This window comes from Ictidomys tridecemlineatus, chromosome 10, assembly GCF_052094955.1.
Source record: "Ictidomys tridecemlineatus isolate mIctTri1 chromosome 10, mIctTri1.hap1, whole genome shotgun sequence".
Taxonomy (NCBI): Eukaryota; Metazoa; Chordata; class Mammalia; order Rodentia; family Sciuridae; genus Ictidomys; species Ictidomys tridecemlineatus.
This window is the reverse complement of record NC_135486.1, coordinates 33,126,382-33,153,027: the sequence shown is the minus strand read 5'-3', so window position 1 is coordinate 33,153,027 and position 26,646 is coordinate 33,126,382. Positions and strand designations below refer to the sequence as shown.

Genomic DNA, 26,646 nt, shown 5'->3' with positions numbered 1-26,646 from the left:
TGAAATTTCTGAAACAATGAATCCAGGATCTGACAAAATGCCTAACTCCATAGACAATGTGTTTATTTTCCCTTAGGACTTGCTTCACATCTGAAAATAATTTGGGTTCCTTAGGCATCCAAACTTCATCTAGCCAATTGGGGTTCCTGAGATCAGGAAATGATCTTAAAGAAACTGTCAGCACAGTTACTCCTGGCTCCAAGAATTTGAAATGTCATCATAATTGTGTGCTTAAAACATAATGGATGCATAGAGTTCAAAGAAAATGACAAAGACCAACATATTTCTTGCTATTCTCAGGCTAAAATGATGATTCCTCAAATTACATATAACTTAACATGAAACTAAAAGTTGACATCTGTCAGTTATTAGGTTTCTTTCCATAATAAAGCCTCATGTGTATATAGATTAAAAAGGAAACAAAAAAAAACATTAAATATATTTGACTGAATGATAATGAAAACATTAAATAAAACAAACTGACAATTAGTGCTGAAAGGGAAATTTAGCATTAAATAGCTATAATTAAATTATTAAAGAATAAAAATCAATAATTTGTTCATTTTAAGAAATTAGAAAGAAGCAAACAAAAGCCAACATGATTATCAATTCTGGGGAAATAAAATAGCAGAAATCAATTGGAAAACAAATGAGACAAAGTAAACAAGCAAGAGTGATTTTGTACAGAAATAAAACTGATGAAGACCAAGCAAGAATAATAAATGGAAACAGAGTTCCAGCCACAAATAATGAAGAAACTGAACTAATAGTCGAAAATCATTTTTGTTGCAGACTGGAATACAAGCAGCACCACCTGAGGACAATCTCAGAGATAAAATAGGAGGAGTTCTCCTGAAAACAGCAGACAGGAAGAATCCAAGCAAAAGAGAGCAGTTTTGATAAGCAAAGGAAACAATAATCAGTGTTTTAAAGGAGATTGAGGTCACAAGAATTTTTAGGATAGAAAACCAAAGAGGAAGAAATCATAGAGTGAAAGAACTACAAATCTGCACAGCAATCCCCTAAATCCTTTAGCTGAATGCTGACACGTTGTAGGACAAAATTCCATGACACTGGGCAACAAAGAACAACTACCAGAGGGAAGAAAACCACTGGAGAATAAGGTCAAAGATTCCAGAGCACTCACACATTGGGAGAAATTCGATTTTGAATGGTAAGAGTAGAAAGAGCCTTGGACTAGATCATTTAGTAAAGTCGCCTTATTAATATTCTGAATAAACTAGTCCCGGAGTAAAAGCTCCCTGAACCAGTGTTAATAATACTAAAACAGATAAAAAATGTTCAAATAAACTTAGTTTTTCAAAACAAAATTCAAAACAGGTGATCCAGGATGGGGATGTAGCATTTGCCTAACATTTGTGAGGCCCTGGGTTCAATCCCCAGTACTGCAAAGAATAAAAACAAAAAACAGATAAGTTTCCAGGTCTCCAATCCCAAACACCAAGAAGTAATGACAAAGAAAAGCCTGTTTCTTTCAGTCAGAAGATAGAAGGAAAGTGAAAGAAAAAACAGTTTTGTCAATATCTACGTCCCACCCCACATACACACAAAACAAAACTATTTGGGTAATGTTCACTCTTCTCCAACCACACATCAATGTACAAACCGTGTATCAAAATTCTGGAGTGCCACTGAAGCAATATGGAATGAATTGATGACACTAAGTATCTGTACAGAAAGGATTAGGGTTCCACATCAATTACTTTAGCCTGGGGGGTGGGGCTGTTGTTGTTGCTCAGTAGTAATGTGCTTGCCTCCCATGCGTGATGCACTGGGCTCGATTCTCAGCACCACATACAAATAAATAAATTAAAGGTCCATCAACAACTAAAAAATATTTTTAAAAATTACTTTAGCCTCTATCTTAATACATTAGCAAAAGAGGAAAAAATTGAATATGAAGTGTGCAGACAAAAGGAAACAACAAAAATTTGAACTAAAATAATAGAGCAGAAAAAAGGAATATTACATGTAATATAGAATACACATTACATATTATGTTATGTACGCACAAATACTATATATTAATACATGATATATTTAATATGTAACATATAAACATAATATGAATAAACAATAAACATAATATACATTTATTAAATGAATATACATGATATATAGAATATACACATATATATACACATACACACACATAAAAATTAGAAGTTTGTTATTTTAGAAGGCCCCTAAAATTGATTAAAGTTTTAAACAGGAAATAATAAAAGGAAAAAAAACAGAGAACATGCAAGTTACCAATAATAGCAATGCTAGGAATGGCCTCACTAGTTTTTATGTATATTAAAAGACCACAAAAGGAATATTTTGATTTATGTCAATGAATATAACAACTTAGTTGAATTAACTGAGTCATTGAAAGCCACAGACTACCACAGCTCACTCAAGAAAAAATAAATGACATTAAAAATATGAGTTATATGTCTAACAAATTACAGATAGGATCTTTATGCTGAAACCCACAAAACCAAGGTGTAAGTTTTCAAAGAAAGTATAACTAAATACAGATATATATTTATGAATTGAAACCCAATAATATTATATTGATAACATATATATATATATACATGCATACATTGTATGTGTGTATATCTCAGTCTCAATAAAGAACCAAGCAGTATTTCATATTTCTTTTTTTAGTGGGTGGATACTGGTGATTGAACTCAAGGGCATTCAACCACTGAACTACACCCCTCAGCCCTTTTTATATTTTATTTAGAGACTGGATATCACTGAATTACTTAGTACTTTGCTGTAGCTGAGTCTGGCTTTGAACTTGGAATCCTCCTGCCTCAGCCTCCTAAGCCACTAGAATTATAGGCATGAACCACTGTGTCTGCTCATATTTCTGAAAAAGCTGGTTCTAAAAGTTACATGAAAAGGCAAAGAGGCTACAATATCAAAATAATTCTTAAAAATGTTTGAGGAAATAGACATGTTTAATCAATTTAAATATATATGGAACTCTCACATTACCCCATTAATATGCACAATTTCTATGCTTTTATGTATCAAAAATTTTAAAAGGAAAAAAGAAGCTAGGGGACTTATACAGAATATTTTGTCTTATATGATGCAATAGTAATTAAAACAGAGATATTGCAAAATTATAGAGTAATGAAAGAGAATGTGTAGTCCAGAACTGGATTTATATCATGGTCAATTGCTATTTAACAAAGGATCAAAAGCAAAATCAATCAGCGGAGGATACATTGTCTTTTCAACAAAAGATTCTAGAACAATCAGGCATTCAAAAGGACAATAACAAGTCTCCACATAAGCCTCATACAAAAATTAACTCAAAAATTGAATCATCTACTAAAGGTAAAAGGTGAACTTTGAGAAAAGTATAAGACCTTGGTTTCAGCAAAGAGATTGTGAATTATACTCACAAAAAGACATGTTCCACAAATGAAAATTTTGATACATTGAATGAAATTAAATATTAAACACTTTGCTCTATGAACTACACAGTTAACAAAGTGAACAACAAAGCTACAGATGGGACTAAAATATTTGCAGCATGTCTACCCAATAAAAGGATATCCAGAATATATTAATATATATTTTTTATATTAATTAAAAAAAACCCAAAGTAGGCAAAAGCTTTTCAGACTCTTCACCCAAGATGTGTAGATGGCAACTAAACATGGTAAAAGAAACAGCAGTATTAAAACAAATGCCGAATGTTTTCTCTGATATAAGGAGGCTGATTCATAGTGGGGTAGGGAGGGAGAGCATGGGAAGAATAGAGGAACTCTAGATAGGGCAGAGGAGAGGGAGGGGAAGGGACACGGCAGGGGGTTAGCAAGGATGGTGGAATGTGATAGGCATCATTATCCAAAGTACATGTATGAAGACACAAATTGGTGTCAACATACATTATATACAACCAGAGATATGAAAAATTGTGCTAAATTTTTGTAATAATAATTGTAATGCATTCTCATGTTATTTATTTTTTTTAATTTAATTAAAAAAGAATAAGTAAATGACTTTAACTTTGAAACTGAAAAAAAAAAGAGAGATACCACCACACATGAATTAGAATGGACAATTTAATGGGAAACAACTCACTATTTCAAAGGGTGAAAAAGTAATATCTTCAGAAGCATCAAACAAAATAGCACTAATAATTCATAGCAAGTCATCAAAAAATGGTATTCTGTGATGCATTTGGCTAATTTTTATTATATTCAGTGACAATTTTAAAGGAAATTATGGACAATTAATACTTATGTAGAACATACTAATTTGTCTACTGCACTCAAGTATATTTGAATTCCTCTGCCTATTGTCACAATATGATTATTGAGGCTTAGATTTAATTCAAATAAAAATGACTGTGATTCAATGATGACTAAATATATATTGGCAATAGTGATGTCTCAATATGAATATCAACGTGAGATTGGTCAATTACATGACCACCATTGAGTCCCTAAAAAACTAGAGCAAAACACAGGATCCTGAAATTTACAAAGAAATTCTTATCAATAATTTGAGCCAGATAAAGCTGGGATATGAAAGAAAAAGAAAAAACAAATAAAATTAAGGTAGAGAGAGATAAAGTATAGAAGAAAGGAAATTTATTGAATGCTAGCTCTAAAACAAAAGCAAGAGACACAAAATTTGAATTTTTAAATATTAGATAAAATTTCACGTCAAGAGTTGAGAAAGATGGTGGGTGGGAGTTAGGCAAGTCTCTTCACAGCACAGAAAGGAGGCAGTGAATAAACACTAGAATTGAAGGTGGGTGAAAAAAATAAATGCTCTAAGACTAAATACTGTATAAAGTCTAAAACCTGGAGAGTCTAAAATCAGTTGACAGAGCAGAAAACAAGTACAAAGTTCCCTAACCTCCAACCTGAACCAGAGTGGGGAATGGGCTGTGACAGAGTATATTGATATAGAGTAAATACATACATCAATTTAAAAAATAAAGGAATAAACAGCCTATAAAAAAAACCAAAAACTTGTATAGTATCAGCATATACAAGGTTAGATGAGGACTTTTGCATCTTCTCTCCTTTTATTTCCCACCTAGAACATGGCTTATATATTTCATAAGCAAATTTCTATGCTTGTTAAACCTTTCACACATCTCAGAATTCACTAAGAGGGATCCATAACAATCTAGAAACAAGCATATTGAGATAGTGTATAAATTAATATATGAAGATGTTTAAGAAAATATTGATCAGGCCAAGAGATGGTGCAGTAACTGCATAAAAAGCTAAAAATTGAAATTGAAAGATAATACTCCTGAGAATTACTAACAATCATATACTCTTTGGAAACAGATATTTTAAGTAGAAAGCTCTTGAGACTGATGTCCACTGCATTTTTCATACAAATATTTTCTCTCATTTTGAGGGCCACCAAATTTTAGCCAATAAACTTTTGGCTTGATATACCATATTCAGAAATCCCACCTTTCTCTTTATATACCTAGGCATGGTTTACTAAACATCTGTTGAGTTTTTGCATAGACTTTTTCTTTCTTTTATTATACCTAGCCCATTAGTTTTGTCACATTCAAATTCATTCATTCTTCAAAAAGTAGTTTAATTAAATTTCCTATTGTTTTTTTTGGGGGGGGGGCCTTCACAGGGGAAGGCCTTTCAATTCCAGAAGCATTTACTTATTTTTTTTTTATTGGTTGTTCACAACATTACAAAGCTCTTGACATATCATATTTTATACAGTAGATTGAAGTGGGTTATGAACTCCCAATTTTACCCCAAATGCAGATTGCAGAATCACGTCGGTTACACATCCACAATTTTACATAATGCCCTATTAGTAATTGTTGTATTCTGCTACCTTTCCTATCCCCTACTATCCCCCCTCCCCTTCCCTCACATAAGATTATTCCAATGATGTCTGATTTTGGGTAGGGAAGCAACTTTTCTTATACACTATGACACAAAGTTCATCAAATATGGTTGTATCAGAGTTTTTGGGAAAACCCAAATATATCTTAGTAATTTCCGCATTGAAAAACTACTGTTACTTTAAAGAAAACAATTCATTGCAATAAATCTGAAATAGTTCTTTAATATTGCAGAACAGAAAATTGGTGTCATTATTTACTGAATGCCAATATTTTCCAATAGCACTCAGACCACAATAAATGTACCTTATATAGTTTAACATCTATAGGGGTACTTAATAAAATGAATAGATAATTAAAGTAAAGAATGAAATGAGACACAGAAACAACTAAGTATAGTAAAAATTATTATTACTTTATTTTAAACACTAGTGCACCCTTTTGCTTTTTTCCCAAAAGTTAATATTTTTAACCTTTTTGTATGATATTTCACTTTATTTATATAACATTGATAAATTGTACTGTTTTTCATATGCATCTCAAATATATTTGCATACCCCATCACCATAGCAGAATTCTATACACATTATTCACTAGAGAAACAGTAGTTACTTCTGAAATCTATATTGTCCTTTCCAAATGAGGTCTTACAGGTTTTTTTTTTCTTAAATATCTGAAATAATTAGGATGAACTGAGTTCTAATTAGCATATAGTAAATGCCTGATAAATATTTGTGAAAAGGATAAAGAAATTATAAGAGCATTTATATAATCTGTACACTATGGTATGTGGTATTTCATGTTTTAAGATACAATTTATTGAATATTATTACAATATTATTATGTGGATAAAATGTGGGTATGATGAACCAATAATAAATACAAATTGCATACTGTATTGTTAATAATTCACCAAACAATTTTTTCAAAAACAGATATTCTGTGTGGTTTTTGTCAACTAGTATATTACGAATGAATGAAGTTTAGTAAATGAATAATTGGAACTACATACTTTTTTTAGGGTGCCTATAAATCATTGTTAAAAAAATCTTTACTATAGAAAAATTTTATTACTCTTTGTCATATCATAATTTAATAGAATTTTGATAAAATGTACATTAATAATGCTGAAGTATTTTATTGAATCTTATCAGTTTATGAAATAAACATGCTATATGTGATTTCCTCAAAAAAAAAAACCACAAAAACTGGGCTGGGGTTGTGGCTCAGAAGTAGAGCGCTTGCATAGCACGATCAAGGTCCTGGGTTCAATCCTCGGCACCACATATAAATAAATAAAATGAAAGTATTATGTCCAAATACAAATTTAAAAAATGTAAATTTTTTTAAAAACCTACATTTAACAATTTCTTGACAAACGTGCAAGTCTCTCTTGATCAAAAAACACAAATACCACTCTTCCTTACGTTGTATTGCTCAAAACTTATTTAGATAGATAAACCTAAATTGGAAGGAGCCTTTATTCTAGATGTTCATGTGCCCAGACAAAGTATGCAGATTCCATTATAAGAAGGGGAAAATGGATATTTGGGGACATATGGGTATCTTTGGTACCAATGAATAAATGAATATTCAATTAAAATACAAGTTCTAAAATTTTTATTTTTTTTAAGAATGACATCCATATAAAAATAAATTCCATTTCATAAAAATTATAACAGTATGTCAATCAACATATGAATATGAGACATAGAAATATTACTGGAAAAATATGGCAATTTTGGGCAAATTTAGCATTGGAAAAATTATCTATATAGATCAAAAAATAACTCACAAAAGTTATTAATTTGGATTTCATCAAAATTTAGAATATATGTTACTGGAAACAATCTCTTAGAACCTCAGAAGATAAACCACAAAATGTGAGAAAATATATATAAACATATATCTGATAATGGAATTGCATCCTAACTATATATATCACAATGGAATGTTAAGATAACCTACACAATTTAAATAGGAAAAACATTGAAATTTACAAAAAAAGTATAACAATGTCCCAGCAGATATGATATCTAAGCAGATATAATAGTGCTCACCAAAAGAGTCAACCAGGAAAATAAAATGAGAGCACAATGACATACCATTACATATATGCCAATGTGGCTAAAATTTTAAAACTGGCCATCCTATTTGTCAGTGAAGATGCAAGTCAATTGGAACTCTTATATGTGGCCAATAGGAATGTATAAAATATTCCAATCATCTGAAAATCAATATGGCAGATTCTTACAGATTTAGTCATGTACATATCATATTACTCAGCAAAATTCACTTTTAGAAATCTATCCTAGATAAAGAGTAAAAATGTCTATACAAAGACTTTGTTCAACATTTGTTCAAATGTTCATAAAGAGTGCAATCATAATTACCAAAACATGAAAATAAACCTAAATGTTCATTAGTAGTGAAACAGAAAACCAAATACTCATTGATTTCTATAATGTTATATGACTTTGTAATGAAAAAAATAGTTGTTAATGCAAGAAACACCAAAAAATACATTTTGCTGAAAAATAAAGCCAAATATAAATGAATATGCTGTGTAAATCTATTGATAAAAAGTTGTCAAAAGGCAAACTAATCTGTAGTGATAGAAATAACATTGATTGCCTATGCTGATGGAATTGAGGATAGACTCAATGGATAAAGAACCAGAGAACTTTCTCATAATATTAAAACTATCTCAAACTTCATTATGTTTATACTTATATAATTTATCAAAGTCTTTCACCTTCACACTAAACACATGTGAATTTCTTTGTATATACTTCATACCTAAATAAAGTTTATCTTTTTAAAAAGTGAACCCTTAGAAATTGAAAAATGAGAAGGTGACCAGCAAGGGAGGAAGAAGGGGCAGAAGAGATAGTGGGGAATGAAACTGATTAAACTATCATGTGCAGATATGAACATGTCACAACATGTTCATATCTGCACATGATAGTCTATATTATAAATACATACTAATATAATTTTAAAAATCAGCCCTTAGAAATTAAATATGCAGTTTTAAAAACATTTTTAAATATAATTAAGTTACTGAAAGTAAAAAGTTAAAGCAATCTGTCTACATAAAACATAAAAAGTGAAAAGACACAGAAATAAAAGTTATACGTTCAAAGCAGATTAACCCAAATAACAAACACTTCGGATAGAAAAAATACAGGAAAAATAAGAATATAAGCAAAAAATAGTTCTGAAGAGAAAGTTAAAAACTATCAAGTAAAAGCTCAACACAAATTTTAAGCAAATTAATAATATAAATCTTGTAAATTTTAAAATTGCCAAAGATAAAAGAACATTCTTAGAGATTAAACAATAATGGATAGACCTGTTACCTACAAAGAATAAAGTTCAGAAAATCTCAAAGCTTCTCATGAGCAAATATGTGTATCAAAAGACCTAGATATGAAATACAGAATATATATGTAGAAATATATACATAGAAATATACTTCATTTCTAAAAGAGAAAGGTCAATATCATTAAGCTATGAATTCTTTGTAAATTATTCTGCAGACCCAAGAGAAATGCAAACAAAATCTAAACAGGGTAATTAAAGTAACATGGTAAGCTAAATTTAAAAGTTTTTAGAAGATCAAAGTGTCATCTCCCAAAGAAACTGATAAAAAAAAGATTGGAGTGAAAAGTCATGAATAGATACTTATTATGAATCTATAGTGATTAAGGTAGAAGATTACTAAAACATTATTTGCTAATATTGCAAAATAGAGTACACAGTATAAATAGTCAGTATTCATTTTTATGATATATGAAAAGGTACAATATAGATTACTGGGGAAATGTTGAATTTTCCCATATTGTTTTAAAAGGAAATAGTGTCATTATCATGCAGAAAAATCACCTGAAAATGAATTAATAGTATGAAGACAAAATATAACTTTTAGAATAAAAAGTAGGTCTACTTTCTGAAGAATTCTACAACTTCTAATTAATTTTTCCACTTTTCTTTATGTTTGATTACAGATCATTTTCAAGAAGTTTCTACTCTTAAAATGTTAATTTGCATTATACATTTTTAATTTTTGCTCATCTTTTGTATTAGAACATTATAAATATTGGTTTTATTTTGACACAATCAAATATGCAATAAAATCCACTGATAATTTTATAGTGAAAGGAACAATACTATTCATAGTAAACACTAAAGAAAAATAAAAGCCACATAAATTAAGAACACATATGTAATACATATAATTGAAAGAAAAATAATATTTAGAATTACTAAGAATCCAACAAACACCAGATTCCAAAAAGATAATTGAAAAAACTATCAATCTGCATTTTACAGATTAAAAAATGAACTACCCATTAGCCCATAACAATGTATGCTAAACCCAATTATTAATAGAAGAAGTACATATCAACACTTCAGTGTTTTACCACTTTATTACCATTTATCTAGTAAATATTAAGATACAATGTCACTTAATCATTATCAAGAACATAGAGCAAGAATGCAGCATTGACCAGAATGTATACTAGTACAAGCACTACAGAAACCCTAAAACCAAATATGTACAATGTCCCAGAAGACCCCTTTCTGTTAAATGTCCCAGAAATACTCAGAGACAAAGGGCAGAACTGCAAAAATGTCCCATCACTTCTTGACTGACATCTTTTACTCTCATTGTATTTATTTTTATTTATATCATAATTTTATAATAATTTTGAGTCAAATGATTAATTTCAATGTATATGCATATGGCTTAATTAAACCAAAAATATTGTATTCAAATTCTTTTTTTGATTTTTTTTTTCGATGGACACAATACCTTTATTTATTATTCTTTATCTGGTGCTTAGGATGGAACCCAGGGCTTCACACATGCAAGGCAGGTGCTCCACCACTGAGTAACAGCCCCAGCACCTGTATTCAAATTCTTTACTATATTCTTGTATACTGTTTACTAAGGTGCACTTATTTTGCTACATACTTAACAATAAATTTTGATTTCCACTTTTACACACTTGAAACATGGAAACAAATTATTATAAATATTTTCCCCAGTTTAATGTAGATGGGCCTTTAAAAAATCATGAGTATAGATATCAGAGCATTTTACTTACTAATCCGAATGCATTTGAGAGGAGGGGACCAGCCATTCTCTGTACATGTAACTGTGTTTTGACCATTTGAAAGACTATAGCCAGGATAACAGTCAACTTTAACAGATTCATTCAGTAAATGTCTTGTTTCACGTGAGTAATGTCCGTTTTCCACAAAATTGAAAATGCATTGTCCTAAGGAGCATAAAGTGATAAAAAGTTAAAACATTAATTTGAACAAAATACTGGACTAAAAATTACCTTTATAATATTTAGAGAATGCATAAGCACCCAAAACTGTGCAATTAAGAAAAACCTAAAACTACTATACTAGATGTTTGCTAAAAAATAAAAATCAATAACATTGAATTCATCTTTAGTTTTGTAACTAAAACATGTATAAATGATACAAGTTTTCTTGTATTTTTGGTTTTCATGTGATTTTTATGAAGAGCTTCTTATAAAAATAAAAACTAATTGGGTCTTTTTGCACACACAATTCTTCCTTTGGCCCTAATTTGTCATGCAAGACAGCTGTAAATACTTATGAGCTTCTTTCTTCCCTCACTGAAAGATACATGTATCATTGTAAAGACATTTACTTACTGATGCATGGTACTTCTGGCAGCCACCCTTCTTTTGTGCAACGAATGAAACCCCAGTATAATTTTGAAGGAGACACAAAATTGTCATCACATGCATAGAAATATTGTTGTCCTATAGGTACTGGAATGTATGGTCTATATCTTTCTTTATAGTATAGACGTCCATGTTTTATTTCTGGAAAATCACAAGGTTTCACTTGTGATAAAAAAAAAATAGGATAAATAATATTTTATTTTATTGAGAAACATATCAGAAATAAACCATTTAAGTAATGGATTATGTGTTATTATTAACATAATTATAAGGTTTCCAGGACAAGAAAAGTCATAGAAATTAGATGATTATGCTCTGTGAGGTCTTTGCTAGTGAAGTCAAATGATATCTTTTCAGTCACCAGAGAAATCAACTAGAAATATCGTTAATATCAAAAAATAGTTAAGATTATAATAAACAATAGTCTTCTCCTAACTTCAGTTGGGAAATGAGATGTTTTAATGTGCTAAAATGTTTTTCAATAAGGTATAATATAATTATATTTTAGTGACTTATTCTTATGTATTAAATAATTTAACACATATTTAAGTGCTGTTATTTATTTTATTGTCAGGTTTATTTTTATTTTCTTGAAAAAGTACTCTTTCATGAGATTGTTTAGAGAAAACCTAGTCCTTTTAATATCTAAATAGCATTAATTTTTTTCCATGCAATATGATTCTGTTTCAAGAAATCTTGTGTGATATGTTATAAAGAATCCCCCATCGCCTTCATGTATACACACATACAATAAATATTCTACAACTTCTAATTAATTTTTCCACTTTCCTTTATGTTTGATTACAGACCATTTTTAAGACATTTCTACTCTTAAAAATGATAATTTGCTTTATACGTTTTGAATTTTTGCTCATCTTTTGTATTAGAACATTATAAATATTGGTTTCATTTTGACAGGATCAAATATGCAAGGAATATTATTTCAAGCCCCATCCATCCTTTTCCTCCCTTCTTCTCTCCCTATATTCCCTCCTCTTTTCTATTAAAATTTCTTTCTTCTACACATGCAAAAGGGAAATTTCCTTTGGGATGTTTATATGACATGATTTGGTTAAATTCATGCCATTTATCTTCCTCCTTCTCTTCCTTCTTCCCTCTCATTCTCCAATAGCTACTATCACTGATCTTCCCTATATCTTTATGATATCTGATCCCTACCCCCACTGCCTTATTTCCCTAAATTTACTATAACTTCCTCATATGAGAGAAAACTTTCAATCTTTGATTTTCTAAGTCTGGCTTGTTTCATTTAGCATGATTTTTCTCCATTTCCATCCATTCATTAGCAAATGTCATTATTTCACTCTTATGGCTGAGTTAACTCTTTTGTATGTATGTACCACATTTTCCTAATTCATTTCTAATCTCTATTGATGGGCTTCTGGGTAGAATCCATAATTTGGGAATTATGCTGCTGTAAATACTGAAGTGGCTGTATCACAATAGGATGCTGATTTTTAGGCCTTTTGGAAAAACATTGAGAGTGGGATAGCTGGATCATATGGCAGTTTAAATCCTAGTTTGTTTGTTTTTTTTGAGGAATCTCCCCATGGTTTCCAGAGTGATTTTTCTAATTTGCAGTCCCATCAACAATGCAGAACTGCACCTTTTCCTCAAAATCCTTACCAGCATTTATTATTATTCATGATATTGATAATTATTGATTCCTTTCAAGTGTACTTTCTTGGTCTACAGTCCATATCTCTTGGTGTAGTTTTGATTTGCATTTCTCTAATTGCTAGAGATGCTGAACATTTTTCCATATATTTGTTGACCATTTGTGTTTCTTTTTTGTTATTCATTTTTATTAGTTGTAATCAGTTATACATGACAGCAGAAAGCTTTTTGATTCCTTGTACATAAACGGAGCAGAACTTTTCACTTCTCTGATTGTACATGACGTACAGTCATACCATTCATATAAGTATCTAGGGTAATAATGTGTGACTAATTCCACCATCTTTTCTACCCCCATATCCCCTCCCCCCCTTCCCTTGGCCCATTTCAAAGTTCCTCCACTATTCCCATCTGCCACCCCATTATGGATTAGCATGCACTTATCAGAGAACACATTCAGCTCCTGTTTGTGGGGATTGGCTTATTTCACTTAGCATGATGGGTTTCTTCTTTTGAGAAGTTTCTGCTTAGTTCTTTTGGCCATTTATTGATTGGCCTATTTATATTTGTTTGCTTGTTTGAGTTTGTTTGCTTTTGGCATTGAGTTTTTTGTTTGTTTTTTGTTTTTGTAGTTCTTTATATATTTTAGATATTAGTCTCTTGTCAGAGGAGTAACTGACAAATATTTTCTCCCATTCCAGAGGCTCTCTCTTCAACTCTATCATTTTCTTTGCTGAGCAGGATCTTTTTATAATTTAATGGCATCCTGCTTACTGATTCTTAGTTTTATTTTGTGGGCTTTAGGGGTCTCATTCAGAAAGTCAGTGCCTGCACCGATATGATGGAATGTTGATCTTATGTTTTCTTCTAATTTTGGCTCTGATCTTTATTATTTCCAACCTTCTACTGATTTTGTAATTAAGGCCTTGAAGTGTAACATAAGCTTATTTATTTGGTCTCTCTCTATATTTTTAATGTAGATACTCAATGAAATAAATTTTAGTCTTAGTACTGCTCTCATACTATCTCAGAGATTTAATATATCTTTGGTTTCATTTGTTTCTAAATATTTTTTTACTCCTTCCATCAATTATTCTTTGATCCATCCTTCTTAAAAGGATATTGTTTAAACGCCACATATTTATGTGGTTTTTGTTATTTTTCTTGCTTTTGATTTCTAGTTTCATTTCAGTATGTTCTAATAGGATGCATGGGATTATATCAATTTTCTTTTTGTATTTTCTTAGACTTACATTTTGACATGGAACATGGTCTGTTTTGGAGAAGGTTCCATGAATTGCTGAGAAAAAGATAAGTTGAGTTTGAATACATTCAGATTGGATACATCGTTATTTATTTTATGTTTTGATGACCTGTCTATTAGTGATAAAGATGTATTGAAATCTTCCAGTATTACTGTATTGTGATCTATCTGGGATTTAATGTCAGGAAGTATTTTTTTTTTTTAGTTGTTGATAGACCTTTATTTTATTTATTTATATGAGGTGTTGAGAATCGAACCCAGTACCTCACAGGCAAGTGCACTACTGCTGAGCCACAGCCACAGCCCCTTAAGAAGTATTTTTTTAATGTATTATGTTGACATTTGGGGCATATATATTAACTATTATTATTTCTTCTTGTTGGGTTGTTTCCTTTACTAGGATGTAATGGCTCTCTTTTTCTCTTCTGATTAATTCTTGCTTGAAATCTGCTTTGTCAGATATGAAGAATGGCTACTCCAGCTTGTTTTCAGAGTTCATTTGCATGAAGAAAATTCTTTTCAATCCTTCTGCCTTCAGTCTGCAAGTGTCTTTACCTATGAAATGAGTCTCTTGCAAACAGAATTTGGTTGGATCTTGTTTTTGGATCCATTCATCTAGTCTATATAATTTAATGAGTGAGTTGAGACTATTTATTTTCAGTGTTATTATGGATATATTATTTGAATTTTGGAATATATATTTTGAATTCTTGCTCAACCTAAATGTCTTTTTTACCAAAGGTGAGAAAATGATTTCTTCTAAGTATATTTTCTTGGTCTACAGTTCATATCTCTTATCATTGACAAATACTTCCTCACATTTATGAAGCTTCCAGTGTTGTAATTAAAATGCTCTTTAGCATTAAGTCTTGTTCCTTTTAGGTAACATTCACTTTTTCCCCTGTAATGTTTTTTTAAAGATTTTGAATATTTTATATTAACCCATGGGTTTTAGAAATTACATCATGATCTGTCCAAACCTGTATTATTCAACAAGAACAGTGCCTTGGACATGCTTGAGTTGTTTGAGTTGCAAGAAATGAGATTTTAAGATTAATCAATTAAATTTCCCATTTGTAGATAAGAGATTTGAAACCTGGTAGTTGCAGAAAAAATGTGTTTATTCACCTCCTTATGCTGTTTCATGGAACATCAATAAAATAAATTAGTTCACTCTGATGTATTTTCAAAATACACAAAAAGCAGAAAATTGACAGGTATAATTATTATGATAGGCCAAAGGCACTTGGTTATATTCTTCACACTCATGTGTGCACATCTAAACCTCATTAAAAGGGTGTTCCTTGAAGCAAATATAATATTCCACCAAGGACTGATCAGCAGAATGGGTGGTTCTCACAACAGCCTCATTCTACTACTTAGAGAATCCATCTGCTTATACTTTCACTAAATGTAGGTCATAGTCTCATTGCTAGCTATAGTTGTTCCATCCCAGTGTTGAGTAAAACTGATCTTATAATTGAATAAATATTCACTAATTTCATAACTGTTGCTAATCCATCTGTCCTAGGGAAGCTTATTTCTTTGACTCAAGCCCAGGATTTTAGAGTTACCATTGCAGAAGTTTCTCCTATTTGATTCAATTTGACATGTACAATTTTCTTTGAATGATATGTCCTAATGTAGATTCACTAACATCATCCTTTGTGTCATTCAAGTTGTGAATTTATACTACATTTTTCCCTGAGCCATTGAATAATTTGATGCCACCAATGAGTAATGGAGTTGTCCTGGGAAGAAAGTCCTCTTGCTTGATTATCAGATAAGATTATTTAATGAAATTGCAAAGAGATAAACCATCTAACTGGTCAATTTCATTGTCTTATCCATAAGAACCTGTGAAAGGCAGGTTCAGATATATGTGAGCAAATCCATATTTTCAAAGTCAACTATAAAATCACTAAACATTGACCTTATAGTTCTTATGCACTTTTTGAAATTTGTTTCACAGTTATAAAAGCTTTCTCTGTTAGTGACTGGAATTTTGCCTAGAACTAACATTGAACTCATTGACCAATCATTTGTATCATCACATTTTTGTTTAAGTGTGATACACCTTTAAAATGTACTGCTAGATAGAAAGAAAAGGAATATGACTGTGGAGACACACTAAAACTTGCAGAGGGCCAAGAAAGCATTCCATAAATAAAATAGTCTTGACCTGAGTGGAATTTTGCCACATGTAAGATTTATAGGAAACTACATAAGTCCTTCAGCACTCCTCCCTCAAAATAGGGGAGCTTTATTTTTATCCTTTTGGGGGCATGTTGGACTTAGTGTCTCATTTCTGAAGAATAGATGTGGTGGTAGCAAGAGTAGATTCTAAGTAGTATTCGGGCCTCCACTCACTCAGATCAGTAGCTCTGGAGAAAGTTAGCTGTCATTCAGGTAACCTAAGGAGAGGCCCAGCGGAGGCCTCATGCCAAAATCTATGTGAGTGGACCATGTGGGAAGCTGATCCTGCAGAACAGTCTATTACTCTGATATACTGACTGCACCACAAGAAGAAACTGACTCAGAACTACCCAGGGAAGTCATTCCCAAATTTCTCACCCACAGACACTGTGAGACAGCAAATGTTTGGTATTAAACAAATATGTTTGGGGGATATTTGTTTTAATGAAACAAATAACTAACATATTAACATATTATCTGTTAGAAGGTAGTATTTTTACCCAATGTTTTATTCACATATTGGAAGAATTTTATTAATTAGAGAAATACATTTATATATATACATATATTTTTTTGAATTGCAAGAAACTGTTTTTAGTTTACTAAGATGTGATTTTCATACTAAGAAAAGTAAATAATGCTTTTAAAGGCTCTATGTACATATTATGTACATAAACATAGACAACTATTTGGTCTTGTAACTGTGTGTGTGTGTGTGTGTGTGTGTGTGTGTGTGTGTTTAGTAGAAAAACCAATTCAGAATTCCAAAGTAGCTCAAGCTATAAATGAAACTTACAGCTACATCTTGGAAGAGGTATCCAGCCACTACTTGTACATTTTGCAGTATTTCCTCTGGTTGCAGGATAAAAATCACTTTTACATTCATATCTGATTTCATCTTCAGTTCTGTGCTTAATCCTTTGAGGTGAGTAAACACCATTTGGAATATAAGGAGGATTACACGTTACTTCTGGGAAAAAAATTAGGATGTGTGAATATTGTGGAAATCAGTACTCATTAAAATTAAGTATAAGAAAGTAAGACTATAGATAATATTTATTTGTCCCTAGAGGAGCACAAAATGACATTAAAATAAATATATCCTCACATATCTCTCTATATATATCCTCGTACATCACTCCTGTTTAACTTACTGTGGTTTTCACCAATATATTTGTGTCCCCTGAACTCTAAATCCCTCTTTGCTCAAAGCTATCACATACTTCATGATACTCCATGTCTGGCAATGACTTCATCATGATTATGTATAACTTCAAATATTTCTTCTTTTCTACTTTTGCTCTCATAAGGATTGTTTACAAAAATATACATAGACTCTTCTTTCCACACAACTGGTAGGAAATTACATCCATTCTTTGAATTAAATGTGGCCATATGACATAAGATAGTTCAATGTAATGAAAATAAAACAGAAGGGAGTTTTAAAAGACGTTGTGTGAATTTTCATGTTCTCATTCCCACATCTGCATTAACTGAAGAAGAACATTGGAAAGATGATGCCTGTCTCACCTGATCTTAGAACTAGTTTACCATATTTCACTGCATTATTATTGCCACTGTTACAGGATTCTTCCACAGAGAGACCAGGAACCAGGGCATTCAGCAGGAAGCAGAGCATATTAGTGTTGGCACTGGTCCAGCAGATTTGTATCCAAAGGCTGAGGCCTCAAAGCAGGAGGTGTTGCCTTATATACATCTTGTTAGCTCCTCTTTATTTTCTAGCATTTTGTCTCCCATATAAGGTAATATACATTCTAATTGAGCATTATATTTCTATACTATAGATTTGCAACAGTATTACAATAGACTTGTGGAATGTGCATGGTGAATTTGATGGTGCCATGTTTTCTTTGTTCTGAGAAAGTCCCTACCATACCACTGCATTAACATATGTTCATGAGTATTCCATGCATTCTAATCTTGCATCAAGACAGTTTAGTAATAAAGAATTTCAAGTAATGCCTGCACATTTTTTTTAATGTTTCATATGTGAAACATTTAGTAGCACTTCACTTTTGGGCAAAAAAAGAAAAAAGATATAAAGATTGCAATGATTTTTCAGTGAAATACTGTGCAGAGACCCTTCTGAAATGTATTAGAAGAGAAACAGAGTGTAGTTTGTTAAGATATTGATATACTGCAATCTATTTTTGGAAAACCTTTTTTGTAAAGGGTCTCTTTTGCAACTACTTAGGTCTGGCAACATAATATAAAAGTAACCATACCCAATACATAAATAAATGGACATTATTGTGTTTCAATACAACTTTCTTTACAAAAGGGAAGCAACCTTGATTTGACCTGTGAGCAAGTTTGCCTTCCTTTGATATCTCTTCTCACATATAAAACTCTTTTTTATTCCTTCCATCAATTCTGCTATATCCCAATAATGGATCAATTTACAATATTCTTTTTCTTATAAAGTAATATATATTTTAAGTACAGTGTAACAGTTATATAAATGTCTGTATTGATGCCATATTGTAGTCTGACCTAAAAACATGTGGTAGACATTCATAATTACTTATAATTCTTTATATGCTCATAATTTACCTCTTATTTCATTTTCCAATATAAGTGACTCATTGTTATTACACTTTCTTCAAGCCACCTAAACCAATTGCTCTTTTATCAACAAATAATAAGTCTTTGAACTTTAGTTTACATTTCTTTACTTGGGTTTTACTTCATGATATAATTTAACTTAATACCATTTTTTTAAATCCAAAGATACAAGTTACAAAACCAAAAGTTTAAGAGAATGACTAAAGTGTATTGGGTAGTTTTGTTAAAACAATCGAGAATCTAAACACTTCTGAAGATTAATCTCAAACTGTAGACATGAATTCATTGATGAAGCTTAATTCCTGCCTTTGTAATCTTTCTTAAAATAAACAATTTTAAAATTGCCTTACTATCTATTGCTCTCTAAAATAATAATATTCAAGACTATCCAAATGTATGTGGTCCCCTTTGCCCACTACCAGATAGATACATTTGAAGTAAGAATAATACTGCTTGATTAGCACCATATATTGTAAATCAATTTTTAAAAGTTTATGAGGAAAACAGATGGAATTGGATCAAAAATGACTTTTAATCTATTCATCTTGGCATGTTTAATTATTCCTGTAAATGATTTCTTGTAGGCTATCTTGTCTTGGACAGAGAAAACCAAAGTTTTGACAACTCTGTCAAAACCCTTGGCATCTATATGCCATGGATGAGATGGAAAGCAATTCAATTATTTTCTCCTCAATCATTTTAAATTTTGCTTTATTACTAATTTCTGAGCTTTGAGTTACACAATTTTAGAGAAATTAAGATTTCTGGGTCAGGAATTCATCATACGTCACCAGGTCACTTTTTGCATTGTGCCAGGAAAACAAAGAGAAGTGTTTGTAATATATTAGCTGAGGTACAGATGGTAGAGTGCTTTTATTCACAAGAAACTCTTCTACATCTAGTCAATGCAAAGTATATTAAAATAAAATGAAACACATTTTGAGACAGCGTACATGCTTATCCAATTTGGGGTAAATCTTTATTGTTATCAAAGTTTAATAAAATACCTTGTGATCAGCCAAATCCCTTTTAACATGGAATTAAGTGGATTATCATTGTCTTATATTCATTAATTATTTTCTAAAATATTTTGTTAATGATGCCTAAAAATAGAGATCACTCTATTGTGAGTAAAGATACATTTTCCATGGAACTGTTTGTAAACTGAAGCAAAATAAAATGTTTAATTATAAAATCAATTCAAAATTAACTGTACTTTTATAAAATATAACTAAAACAAAATTTAAGCATGTAATTACATACCACAGATGTAAAGTTCAGAGGGTTCCTAGGAGTTAACTCTCCTTACTTCCCAATATGGTAAAAATCTGTGAAAATCACTGGACCTATCAATGGTCCTTGTTTCCCTCACTGCAACAGTTCTCATCAAAAAGCTACCTCACTTCTTTTCAGAAATGCCTGAAAATATCTGAGGACAGGGATTATGACATTATAGCTATGTCTTCTTGCTATTTTTTTATGGTTATGATTTCTTAAACTCTTCAATCATCTATATTCTCTCTTCTAGGTCATGATCGTTGGAAGACATCACTTTAAAAGGAGGTAGGAAAAAAAGAACACAATATTCAGATATACTTCTTGTGGGGAAAAGCGCTCTGCCTCTCTGCATGACATCCTTCCATGAAGAAGCTGGGAGTTAGGATTTCTTTTTCAGCACCACCATCACTGTTGTTCCAAATTAGACCCATTGCTCATGAAAATCTCCACTTTCTGGATCCCTTTAATTCCATTGTCAATAGAGATTTACCTCATCTGATATTAATATAATTTACTCTTTAGAGCCAAATTCTAGGCTTTAGAAGAGCAATCTATGTATTTGAGAATTGCAGATTATTGAAATTGGAAAGCCTATGACAGTCCTGGCTCTGCTCCTGGAATGTTTTATCACCACGAACTAGCTACTTAATAGTATATTTAAGCCTCTGGTTCTATTTAAAAATAAATAATAAATAAATAAATATCCAATAAAATTCTTTTGGAGTGGGGTACCAAGGATTGAACTCAAGGACACTTGACCATTGAGCCACAACCCCAGCCCCCTTTTGTATTTTATTTAGATACAGGGTCTCACTGAGTTCCTTAGTACTTTGCTGTCACTGAGGCTGACTTTGAATTTGTGATGCACCTGCCTCAACCTCCCAAGCCCTGGGATTACAGACCTGCACCAGCGCACCAGGCCTGATAAAATTTTTGACAAAAGAGACAGAAAATAAAAATAACCTTACCTTCACATGAGGGACTTGGACTCCATCCTGAACTAGTGCATGTAGCATTGCCTCTTTCATTGTTTTCAAAACCTTGATTACATTTATATTGAAATATTTCATTCTCCTTATAAATTTTCTTTGGAGATACAGAATACCCATTTCTAATTTCTGGCGATGTGCAGGAAATTTCTAAATACAAGGGATTAAATTCTGAAATGTTTATTATGAACTAAAGGACTGTAACCAAGTTGTGTTTATATAAAAATAGAAATTTTGTTTCCATTAGGTAAATCAGCCAACCAAACAAAAGTTCTCTTTTGGCTTGACTGTTTTATCTGTTATTCTTAACATTATCTGTTGCTCTTCATTTTTGCCAGAAGCTAAAATTCTGAGTAAAATTATATTTCAACTTTAGTTTAAGGGTAAATTAGTCATTTGGCAGTAATTGATAGTAATACTCATCAAATGCATATGTGTTATTGAATATAGATTTACTGTGATAAGTATTTTCTCCAAGTGACCTGTAAAAATAAAACATTTTCTCCTTATTGATTCAACAGAATCTTTCTCAAAGAAATGTATTCAACTCATTGTTCATTACATCTTTGGAAGTAACTGAAATTCTGCTTTTGTGTCTTCACCGTCTATACAGGTTTTCTGTCAAAAACAAAAACACAACAAAACAAACACACAAACAATTACAACAGAAAACTGCCCATCATCTGTGACACCACTTCTCTCAAATACTTTTCCCTGAGATAGTGACAATGATAACTGTTTTTCCAAATCTTCTTCTTCCATCTTCCTAATCTGTTTTTTTTTTGGGGGGGGGTTAACTACAAAAACTTCCAAATGGTCACTTTATTCCTCCACTTGAAATCTTTCACCAGTTCCCAAATCAGTCTGCATTAAAGCTAAATTCTTAAGAATGGTGCATTAGCTTCTCAGTACCTTGTACTGGCCTATCTTCAGTTCATCACTGACTTATCACCTTCCTGTGCAAGGCCCCTGTGGACAGTGGACAAGGAACAATAGGACTTTACACTTATTGAAGCCTCACTGCCTTTTTATGTTCCTCTTCTGACCTTCCTGGGACTGGCATGCTTTTGCCTTCTTCATGATCACCTAAAAAATAGCCCTCTCTTCCCGTAAGACTTTCCTTAGGCATCTGCAATTTCAGGAAGGTTCTGCTAGCCATGACATCTAGCTGTGATCATAGAAATCCCATGTATGAACCTCTAAAGTATTTAACTTAACATTATTATCACAAAGCACTATTTCTGCTAGAATTCTTAAGAAATTTTTTTTATTTTTTGTTTTTTTTTACTGTAAGGTAGACTAGATAAAAAAAAGTGAATAAATCAGAGGTTTTAGATAATAAATTTTTAAAAATGCCAGAAACTTCTTCCCAACAAGAATAGGTTAAATGAATTATGATATTATTAAACTAATTGGCCATAATGTTTAACTTAAAAGCCAAAATCATTGATGAATAAAGATATACAAATCAGCTGTATCATGACAAAATAAATTGAAGAAATCATAGATTACAATTGGCTTAGAAATTTTTCTAAAATAAAATTATTTATTTGGTGGATTCAGTTGTGTTCAGCAGTTCATAGTTAACTTTCAGCATAAATATGAAAGAATCATTTCCTAGAAATAAGTTATCAAAGATGAGTTATTCAAAAATATAATGCCATCATGATGCATCAGTGGAAACAAATAATAAATATCTGGAATCCAGAATTAAAAATAGACTTTTCTGGAGATCAGCACAGAAAGGCTGAACATTCTCTTTCAACCTGTAAGAGCCAAGTACAGCCAGGAGTGGTGTTACACGCTATAATCCCAGCAGCATAGGCTGAGGCAGAATTTCAAGTTCAAAGCCAGACTCAGGAACAGCAAGACACTAAGCAACTCAATGAAACTAAGCAACTTAAACCCTATCTCTAAATAAATTAAAAAAATGGCTAGAGTTGAGTGCCCCTGAGTTCAATCCCTGGAACTCATCACCCTGAAAAAAGAGCCAACAACAATATGTTTATGGTTAGAGTATGGATGTTGATGTCAGATAATAACCTAGGTTTAAATCTAGACTCCCAATCTCGGCTGCATGATTTGATTTTTGTTAACAACCAAAAGCTCATATGTGAGACAATCCACCAAGATTTAGAGGTGCAATGATTGGGTCATGAGAGCCTTAACCCAATCAGTGCATTAATCCTCTGATAGAAATTGACTGAGTGGTAACTGAAAGTAGGTAGGATGTGGCTGGAAGAGGTGGGTCATAGAGGGTGCATCTTTGGGGTATACATTTTGTATGTTGTGAGGAGTCTCTCTCTCTCTCTCTCTCTCTCTCTCTCTCTCTCTCTCTCTCTCTCTCTCTCTCTCTCTCATTCCTGATCATCATATCCTGAGCTACTTTCCATTGCTTCATTATTTCACCATCACGTCCCTTGAGCCCCAGGGAATAGAGCTGGCTATCCATGGACTGAGACCTCTGAAACTGAGAGACCTCAAATAAACTTCTCCTCCTCTAATTGTTCTTGTTTTTTTTTTTTTTTTGATCAAGCAGCCAAGTAGCTGACTAAAACAATTTTGCACCAAAATTTCTCCAATCATAGAGATGATACTAGTACATAAATCATAAAACTGTTTTGTAGGTAGAAAATAAGATGACTTATACAGAAAACTAATATCAACTACAGAAATATTGTACATGATTAATAAACATTAGCTTTTTAAGAACTATTTATATTCATTATTGTGTACCACATTTTCAAATATATATTTTCATAAGAAAAACTAAGAACAATCAAGCAAGCAGTTAAGTACATCTTACCCACACATCTTGGTTTTTCATTACTCCAATGACCATTTACTGAACAATATATTTCTTTGTGACCTTCATGTTTGAAGCCTGAATTACACTCAAACTGCACGACTTGTCCAAAATAATATTCCTCATCTGGTTCTATCGCACTACTGATAATTCTCCCATTCTCTGGCTCTGTCACTGGCAAACATGTAACAACTGAAAAAACAAAAATAATTTTTTCTAGTAGAATGTGAAAACTTTGTAATGAAATTGTGTGTGTGTGTGTGTGTGTGTGTGTGTGTAAAATCATCAGCAAGATAAAATAGAGGAAATTACTTTAATATTTTTAGAAGCATTTGATACACCTGTTTGCAAAAGATAAATCTAGGTAAAATTAAAATTACTGTTTATCTCTGATTCTTTTCTGTGGAAGTGAACAAACAACTACTACTTTGAATGGTAGTTTGCAATTTCATGGTGACAAGTAGCTCAAATTATTAAGAAATATAAGTTTAGAATGACTAAATATAAAATTTCCATGTATGCCCTGAAATAATATAAACCAGCATTCTAAAAGATATAAAAGTAAACTTCATAGTATTTACTTCAATAGAAAAATTGTTCTTAAATTTCCTTCCTCTTCCACCTCAGTGTTCAAAATAACTTGAGTACTTATTTTGATTTTACTTAATATTTTCAAATATCCAAGGTTATGGAAGTCAAACCTTTTTACTCTAGAAGGACCCTGGATTCTTGTTATTATAAAAATAATAGGAGTGTTTCTCTTTCACCCCCAAAATACTGATTCAATAGGTCTTTTTTTAGTAACCCAAATCTCAGTTTTAACAAGGATCCGAAGCAATTTTGATTTATCTATTTATTCTCTCTCTCTCTCTCTCCTCTCTCTCTTTCTCTCTCTCTCTCTCTCTCTCATATTTATCTATTTATTTATTTATGTGGTACTGGAAATAAAACTCAGGTCCTCATGCATGCCTAATAAACACACTACCACTGAGCTATAACTTCAACTCCTATATTTGATATATCAAAACACAAAATATGTAGTAATAAAAGAACTTGTCAGGCATGTTTGTTACACATCTGTAATCCCAATGACTTGGTAGCCTGAGGCAGGAGGATCACAAATTCAAAGCCAGCCTCAGGAACTTAGTGAGGCCCCAAGCAATTTTGCAAGACCCTGTCTCTTAATAAAATCCAAAAAAGACTGAAAATGTGGCTTAGTGATTAAGCACCCCTGAGTTCATTCCCTGGTACCAAAAATAATTTTAAAAATAAAAAATAAAAGAAAATTACTAGATACATTGTTGCACTGGACGAGCAGAATGCAGAAAGAACAACTTTTTCACATTTTTCAAAAGTTTCTTAAAGCCACCTATCTGTAGGATAATAAAACTAGATATCCACATCGAATATCCAGTTAAGTAGTTAGTATTCAGCAAGGGAAGGAACTGCACTGTATTATAAACCAGAAAAATAATTTAAATAAAAAATATTTAATTATAAACTTAAGGATGTTTTGATGCCAAACATTTTGAAAAAGCTTAAATAGTTTAGCTATCTTGACAGATTGTAAACTTATTTTATATTACCTTTACATATAGGAATGTCATTTGTCCATCCTTCTGCTTTACATTCACGGAAATTATTCTCGCTTAACATTCGATACCTGAAAACATAAAAATAACAGACTGGCAAGAGATTACGTATTTGCATGCAGTTTTTAGCTTAATCCTATTCTGAATGTCTTTCAAAAACTCCTTTTTATGGAAAATTAGCAACTTATGCATTTCCTTCCTTCTTTTTCTCTTCCTTTATTTTACCTTCCCTACTATCCTTTCTCCCTTCCTACCATCATTTGTTCTTTCCTTCCTTTCTTCCTTCCTTCCTGTCTTAAATGTCTTTCTCTCCCTCTGTTTTTTTTTCTTTGAAAGACCTGTAGACTCACTAAATAATTTTCATGGGCCTTTGTTTTCTTCATTTGCAAATAAGGATTGTTCTGCTCATTGTACAAGTAAAATAAATGTTCTCCCTCAAAAAAAAATAAAAGGAAAATGCTTTTATTTGTGACTAATTCTTTAAGGAAAGAAAACATTTTCATAAACCAAGTTTTAGTCACAGAGCCAAGCATTTATTCTATGTATCATTCATGTAAAGGAAACAAAATAACTGACTACTAAGGCAATCCTGTAACTTCTCTACTACCTAGAATATACCCTCTTAACAGAGAAAGCAGATTTTCTGGTTATTTTTTTCCACCTGCACCAGAGATCCATTTGTTTCCCAAAGAT

General features: G+C 31.6%; 1 protein-coding gene across 4 annotated transcripts in view; it reads right to left on the bottom strand.

Annotated features, from left to right (window-relative positions):
• The window catches only part of LOC101973713 (complement factor H-like), a 72,980-nt gene that overhangs the window by 29,888 nt on the left and 16,446 nt on the right, over window positions 1-26,646 (bottom strand). For 3 of the 4 annotated variants that reach the window (XM_078022687.1, XM_078022684.1, XM_078022685.1), the window contains exons 4-9: window positions 25,948-26,024; window positions 24,362-24,553; window positions 21,535-21,705; window positions 17,499-17,672; window positions 11,572-11,766; window positions 10,987-11,160 (exon numbers count right to left, since the gene is read on the bottom strand). In XM_078022687.1, coding sequence (XP_077878813.1) covers window positions 10,987-11,160; window positions 11,572-11,766; window positions 17,499-17,672; window positions 21,535-21,705; window positions 24,362-24,553; window positions 25,948-26,024 — 983 coding nt within the window. The remainder of the gene's footprint in view (window positions 1-10,986; window positions 11,161-11,571; window positions 11,767-17,498; window positions 17,673-21,534; window positions 21,706-24,361; window positions 24,554-25,947; window positions 26,025-26,646) is intronic. The other variant, XM_078022686.1, reaches the window with a different exon arrangement.